This window comes from Papaver somniferum, unplaced genomic scaffold (assembly GCF_003573695.1).
Source record: "Papaver somniferum cultivar HN1 unplaced genomic scaffold, ASM357369v1 unplaced-scaffold_99, whole genome shotgun sequence".
Lineage (NCBI taxonomy): Eukaryota > Viridiplantae > Streptophyta > Magnoliopsida > Ranunculales > Papaveraceae > Papaver > Papaver somniferum.
Genome location: NW_020653081.1, coordinates 3,687,235 through 3,695,277, shown reverse-complemented (window position 1 = coordinate 3,695,277; position 8,043 = coordinate 3,687,235). Strand labels below are relative to the sequence as shown.

The 8,043-nt window shown below is 34.8% G+C and overlaps 1 protein-coding gene across 1 annotated transcript; it reads left to right on the top strand.

Moving 5' to 3' along the window:
* Window positions 1–1,431: 1,431 nt before the first annotated feature.
* LOC113346245 lies at window positions 1,432–4,809 on the top strand. The gene is made up of 5 exons (XM_026589803.1): window positions 1,432–1,573; window positions 1,723–1,802; window positions 2,051–2,388; window positions 2,637–2,758; window positions 4,290–4,809. Exons 3-5 carry the CDS (start codon window positions 2,061–2,063, stop codon window positions 4,449–4,451), a joined length of 612 nt encoding a protein of 203 aa, XP_026445588.1. The 5' UTR covers window positions 1,432–1,573; window positions 1,723–1,802; window positions 2,051–2,060; the 3' UTR covers window positions 4,452–4,809.
* The last annotated feature ends 3,234 nt before the right edge of the window (window positions 4,810–8,043 follow it).

Here is an 8,043-nt window from a genome sequence, read left to right as displayed (position 1 = left end):
TGGATTAGGAATTAAAATCCCACATCAATTCAATATAGCTCTCCTCACAAAACTTGCCATTAGATTGATTACCGAACAAGATCAATTATGGGTCCAATTTCTTAAAGCCAAATATTTCCCAAACTCACACCCATTAGAAGCCTCCAGGACTTCGAACTTTTTGTGGATTTGGACGATCATTCAAAAAGGTTTAGAACTGATCAAAGGTAATTTAGTCTGGCAAGTCAAAAATGGAGCGTCAACAAAAATCTAGGAGGACATATAGATCCCTAATGCGGATATAGTCCCCAAACTTCCCAATTTACAAGATTCGGCACCAACAATGGTTCAAGAGTTAATAACGGAACAAATAAATGGATCGGGAAAAACTAAACAAGTACTTTGGCCTGGAGAATATGAGAAAAATTCAAGCTATGGATCTAAGGAGACAATATCAAGATATTATTAGATGGAAACATCATCATTCAGGGGAATTCTCGGACAAGATTATCTATATTTTTCTACTTAAGCAAGAACAAGATAATGACATCTTTTTGGATTTTCACTGGAAAAATATTTGGAAATTCAAGCAATCCCAAGAATAAGATTTTTCATAAACTAACACAAAAACCTCTTCTAACTTCTTCCAGACTTGGGGCACACCATTCAACTATTGACCCACATTGCCAGATGTGTAATAATCAAGTTCAGGAAACTGAACATCATCTCTTCAGAGGTTGCCCTTTTGCTAAAGCCATTTGGTTTGTTTTTTCCCTTGAAAATTTAAACTCGAGAAGCAACACAAACTCGATTAATTCTTGGGTTAGAGGGTGGCTTACAGAACCTGAGTTGGGTTTTTTAGGGAAAAAAAAAATCCACCATACTTTGGTTCATCTGGAAATATAAATGTTCAGTTGTTTTTGAGAAAATAAATCCAGAATTCCAGACTCGATTAATCTAATAGACCAGATTAATAGATTTCTATAATCTACTCCATCAAAAACCATTCAAAAAGATATAATTTCCCAAAAGACAAACTCAATCAACTACTCTTGGTCTAACCTAAACACTTATTGGATAATCTTTATCGATGCTTCTTTTAAGAAAGAAGATTTGTCGATGGGTTATGCTTTTATTCTATACTCAGTGGACCATGAGACTTTCATGCATCTATCAACACGGTCTGAGTGGGATGCTTCTTTTATTTTATACTCGGGTGAAATTTATTGCTAGGAAGCATAATTCGGCAGTAGACTACATTGACGACGAAGCAAGAATCAAAAACCTTATGCATATGTCGATTCAATTGCAATAAAAGGTTCATAAATCTAGCATTGATTCTAATGTTTTTGATAAAAATAAATTTGTAAGTCTCTTGTACAACATTTACTAGTTAGTAAATTTATCCTTTCCCAAAAAAATAAAAAAAATATTTGCATTAGCAAAAGTTCGCACTAACCAAAGAGGGCCTAGTCCCTATTGTCATTTCGAGTACAGCAATACCCTCCCCTCTTCCTTGGATCCATCCAAAATCAAATCCCTCTTTTCTTTCGCTACATCTAATCATCCAGTTACGTGCTTGATGATTCTTCAGGTATGTCACTCTTCATTTTCTAGGATTTTTGTCTTCATTTCTTGACCTAACATCCAAATCACATCTCCCTATTGTTTCCTTTTCCCAGATCAGTTTGGTTACGAAAATTTCCACGGGATAATAATATTTCGTTTTCTTTTTTCTTTCAGTAAACCCTAAATCTCAACTCCAAAAGAGTAGCTAGCTGCAGTAAATAGTGAACTGCTTCTTTCTCTGCAACAAACCAAAGGTATGTTCTTTCCTAACACCTCTCTCTCTGTCAATTTCTCTTTCATATGGCAATCTGATTTCCCTGGATTCTGGGTTTGCTGAGAGCCCCCGATTAAGATATATGATTGAATATGGTTCAATTCGATTAGGGAGCATCTAGGGTTTGTAAAACAGTGTTATGATGGTTCTTAGGGTTTTTTAAGTTAGTATTTTAGCAGAAGTTTACAACAAGTTTGGGTGTTTTTCTCTAATACTTTTTTTTTTCAGTCTCATTCCTATGCTAGTTTCCTCCATTATACAAAGTGAGAGATTGAGAACGAGAGAGAAAATGATGGGTTTGGGTGCACTCAGAAACATGATTCGCCCATTTGCAAGAACAGTTTTGAATCAAAGCGTGGAACGTTTTCCTCTCGAGATTTCATCAGCTTCATCAACTTCTTCAACACCAGAGTTAAGGTCCGTTTTCAGTTGGTTTTTGAACCAAAGATGTCAATCATGGATGATTAACAGATCAAATGAGTTTCATAGCTTAACCGATACTCGATTGCCTAAGAGAAGACCTGGTTTTACTAATAGAAGGAAGCGAGCTGGCTTGAAACCCCCAGGTTTTTAAATCTTCTTTTTTCTTTTTCTTTTGGGAGTTCTCTCTAATTTATTACTTATCTATCCTTTTCAATTCAATTTAAAGTTCCTGTTAGAAAAACGTATTGGGATTAGGGTTTTAGTTAGTCCGAGAATGTTTTCTTCATTCATTTTATTAATAAGGTTTTTCTTGTTAAAATTATGTTCTTATGTGAAGAAATGCAGTTCCCTAATTGTTATCAGTAGGAACACTAACTATGAGAGAATGCAGGTCCATATGCTTGGGTTCAATACACACCTGGAGAACCACTACTTCCAAACACACCTAATGAAGGTAGTGTTAAGAGAAGGAACGAGAAGAAGCGAATTGGACAGAGAAAAGCGTTTATAAAGGTATGGTTTCTCGTATTCAGCTGAATTGAGTGGCTTAAATCCCACTCTTTTGCTCTGTGTTTAATATAATCATCTGAAGAGTGGAAAGGTGTTTGGTAGTAACTTACCCTCAACATTGTTGGATTATGCCCATGGTTTTGCTAGGTATATGGATGTCTTGTATAGTCAGATTATCCCCATAGTTTGGTTATTCTTGTCTATGTAATACCTTAACATGTTTCCACATGTGAGTTTGGTCGAGTCTAAGTGCCTGACTGAGAGTTGGAAATGGTGGCAAGATCAAGTGAACGGACATATTTGGCAACTGGAATACTGCTATCATGTGCCATGAATTCCACAAATCGTTTTGAAACCTGTTAATGAACAAGCCTTGCAAGTTGAGGAAAGTAGTGAACAAAATCAAGGATAGTGATTTGCTTAGGTACTACTTAGTTATTTCAGTACTTTGAGGTTTTGAGTGATTCTATGGCGGTTGTGTTTACATTTGCATGGTGCTTAATTATCTAATTCTCGAGTGTGTTAGAGGATTATATGCACAAGGGAAACTTTATGACTAATCTGTTGTTTCTTAGCTAAAGAGTGCTCAAATATGGGTATACCATGTTATGATTTTAAGTTGAAGCTAATCTTAATAGGATTCAGTGTGGCCGATGTCTTATCTGCTGAAATTTGAAGGGAGTAGAGATCATTTTGAGGACTGTGTGTAGAATCAGAGGTGCAGCCTTAAGGATGAATTTCTGAACTGGGTGCAGATTGTACAAGAACATAACTCATAGGAAAGTTTATAACGAACCTGTTTGTCCTTCAATTTTTTTCAAACTCTAAAAGTTGATAGTCGCTCTTTCTTGCCCATTTACTTTTGTAGTGGCAATGCCACATATGACACTGAACTTCGTCAGTAAATCTAAAGTTATAGAAATATCTGTCTTGAACTAAGCATGGGTTCAGATGGTCTGTACCAGTTTATACAGTATCATCAATTTAGGATATCAATTGTTGATTCTTGGTGAAAATATGAGATGCTTAAAATTAACTGTCAGGTGAACGTGAATAGTTAAAGAACATACTAGATGCTTTATATTATGAATCTTGCAATTGTACTCTATTTCAGGCCCTGGCTGATTTGAAAAGAGTAAATAGATCAAAGACTTTCTTGATTACTGAATTTTTTGTTGAAATTCTGATGAGATCATTTTTTCCGTACCTTTGCGATATGGATTAACAAGGCTAGATATTTGCCGTGTAGAAAGGATGATTTGTACTTTGTGGAAACGACGACTGGGTGTCTGACAGACCCTTGGTGCTGAGAAAGTTTATGTAAAAATAGTTTACTAGTGTATGCCTGTGGAACCGTTCTTCGTATCTGGTTTATCTAGATTCAAATTCAACTAGTTCAGTTTTTCTGATTTCATCCAAGTAGATTACTACTTTCACGTTTTAGATATCCTTAGAGTAAGTTCTTTATGTAGCAGAAGCTCTTAGAAATAACTCATATAATTGATTTGTGGGACTCGTGGCTGGTTTTTGACAGTCTGAAGCAAAGAAACGAAAAGTTCTGGTGCAAGAAGCTAAGAGGAAGAAGATCGAGAAAAGAGTTGAGCGTAAGATGGCTGCAGTAGCAAGGGACAGAGCATGGGCTGTAAGATTGGCAGAGCTGGAACAGCTCGAGGCAGCTAAAGCGGCGAAATCGTAATTGCTGGTTAATCTCAAACCAAACGAAGAAGCGTATCTGTAAACAATGTATTGCTCCTTGATATGGGGACCTGATTTGACATTGAATCCAGGTCCTTGAACTTTGTCACCTCGCTTCTTGCCTTTTTTTTACCTTTCGTCTAAAGGTGAAAATACCCTTTGTCCGGAAACTTTTGACCCTTTTTACCTAGACTATATTTTAGTAGGTGACACTCCACAAGTTGAGAACAAGTTAGAAATATTTATGTTAGTTGCAAAATAAAGATGGCCTTGGAACTTTTAGTTTGGTTACCCACTTTTTTATTTTCTTTGCAATATGATATGGCGGTATCAATGATGCTAACTGAAAATAGGGTTTTTGTCTACTTTTGAATTGTTGCTACTCATCATATTGCATTTGCATAAGATGGATAAACATTTGCATTTGCATAAGATGAATTTACTTTTTCTTACATGGATAATAGGAATCATTTATTTTGGCTTGAATTTTGTTGGATCTTATGTCTGATTTGCAGATTAAAAAGACTATAAAAACATGCTCAAACTAATTCATAAATTAGTCCAATGATGAAAAATCTCTGGACTGGAGGTCCTAGTACATCCCTTTTGCTGGGAGTTGGAACACCAGAGTGATGGCTCTCCATTGAGATGGAATCCATGGGATCAATTTGGACACAAATCCCCCCTTGTAAATGGCATTCCAGCGGGATCCCTAATAGTCTGATGCAAGGAACAAGACAACTCGGTAGAAACCATTTCTCCATCACTTATCCTGATTGCAAATGGTGGAATAGGGACTTCTAATGGTTAAAAGGTGCATCTATAGTGAGATAAAGTAACACTCGACAGTCCATTTGATGAGTCGATAAAATCCAAATGAGTTGACCGATTAAATTGACTTCAAATAAATTATTCAACTTTGGCACACCACATCCAGGAAAACCATAGTACCATTTCATTTGAACTTTGTCAGCCAATAGTGCCAATTGTCAGTAATTAAATGGTTATCTTGGTAACTAAGAAATAAGTATTTCTAGTAAATCTTTGGAGCAAGGCTATGAGATAGTGTGCAGAAACCTGTGCAATTATGAAGCGGACACCGATGTCGGTGTCATGTGTGCAATATGCTACCTTTACACGACAACATAAATTTTTTTTAAAATAGGGACAACTTAATTTATTGTAGATATATGAACTTCACAAAATACATACGACATTTTTCCAAAAAAGAAATTACATAAACTTCGTTCTTATAAGTATGCACCTGTCTTATAAGAGGAATGTAACTAGTTATATGTAGCTCTAGGTTTGTTATATCTTATTTCTTATGTGGATAAAATTTGTTTCATAATTAAACAAACCGCAATATTGGGTAGGCCCTTTGATATACTCATCTTTTTCTATATAACAAAACTAACATTGTTGTGAAGGAAGACGAATCTTAACTTTGTTCTTATAGGTATTCACCTGTCTCATAAAAGGAATGTAACTAGTTATATGTAGGCCTAGATTTGTTATATCTTGTTCCTTATATGGGTAAAATTTATTTCATAATTAAACAAACCGCAATATTGGCTAGGCTTTTTGATATACTCATCTTCTTTTCTATATAACAAAACTAACATTGTTGTGAAGGAAGACGAATTTTAACTTCGTTCTTATAGGTATTCACCTGTCTCATAATAGGAATGTAACTAGTTATATGTAGGCCTAGATTTGTTATATCTTATTCCTTATGTGGGTAAATTTTTTTATTTTCTTTGCAATATGATATAGCGGGATCAGTGGTGTTAAATGAAATTAGGGTTTCTGTCTACTTTTGAATTGTTGCCACCACCTCATCGTATTCCTTTTGCATAAGATGAATTGTACATTTTCATGTTATATTAGTGATTGATATAATTTGTTGACAACTGAATCTATTGTTTATGTCTAATCTTGAATTCATTTTTTCAACATGGATAATAGTAGAAATCATTTATTTTAGCTTGAATTTTGTTGGATCTTATGTTTGATTTCAGATTAAGAAGACTATAAAAACTGGAACATGCTCAAACTAATTTATAAATTAGTCCGATGATGAAAAATCTCTGGACCGAGGTCCTAGTATATCCCTTGTGTATGGCATTCCAGCGGGATCCCTAATAATCTGATGCAAGGGAACAAGACAACTCCGTGGAAACTAATTCTCCATCACCTATCCTGGTTGTAAATGGTGCATCTATAGCGAGGTAACGCTCGACAATCCATTTGGTGAGTCGATGAAATCCAATTGAAACTGGCTGACCATTGACTTCAAATAAACTTTGACACACCACATGCAGGAAAACAATTCATTTGAATTTATTATGCCAATAGCGCCGATTGTCAGATTCTAATCAAATGGTTTTCGTAGTAACTAATAAATACGCATTTCCAGTAAATCTTTAGAGCAAGAAAGAGCCATGGGATATTGTGTTTAAACATGTGTAATTATGAAACAGACATCGGTGTTATGTGTCCAATACACTACCCTGACACGACAATAGAAAAAAATTTAAAAACAAGGACACAGCTTATACACATTATATAGATTTTAATTGTGAAAACTACAGGGAGACCCATTTTTACACTTTTCTTCACTGTCAAACCCACGCGTGTAGAAAATCACACGCGCACTCAAAATCGCCGTGTAAATTGTGCCGACACCCAGAGTTTTCAAACTTACGTTGTATTTTTGTTTTATTTCCCAGTTTAACCTCACCTGTTCTGAGATTCAATTTCGAGAGATTGAGAAGAGAGATTGAGAAGGAAATAGAGTCGGAGCGAGAGCTGAGAGATTGAATTATCGAGAGCTGAGAAGGAACTGATTGAGAGATTGAATTTACTCAGCAAAGATAATCAGAGTTTCAAGCTTCAGGTTCGTTCGTTTTCAATCCAATCTTGATTCTGAAGACGCATAATCATGATCCGATTCTAGATTTTAGTTTCTGTAAGATTAGGATGTATTATTTTAGGTTTTCGAAGCTTAATTTATGTTTGCACAGTGTTTTTTAGATCTTTTTAAGCTTGTTTTTGAATTTTTGTTTATTTTTTTGGTTTTGAAATTGTTACGATCAATGTAGATCTTTTCGATTCTAGGTTTTAGTATCTGTAAGATTAGGATGTATTATTTTAGGTTTTTGAAGCTTAATTTAGGTTTTCACAGCGTCTTTTAGATCTTTTAAGCTTATTTTTGAATTTTTGTTTATTTTTTTGGTTTTGAAATTGTTAGACCAATGTAGATCTTTTCGATTCTAGGTTTTAGTTTCGTTTTCATGTTCGGATGTTGATATACCAATTTTCGCTTTTGTTCTAGTCGATTTTTTATTTTTGATCTATTTTCTGTTACGTTAATGTAGATGTTATTGATTTTGATATCCAGTTGATTTCTGATCTGTTTATGGTTAATGTAGATTGTCTTTGCTGTTGTAAATACGATCTTTTAATTTTGAGTAAGAATTTTTGTGAAGCAATATGCTGGATATATATGTTTGTTTTTTTTCTCTTTGTGTTTTACAGTGTGAAATGCCTATTGTTAGTGCACTAGCTGTAATTCACTACTTCAGTGACTT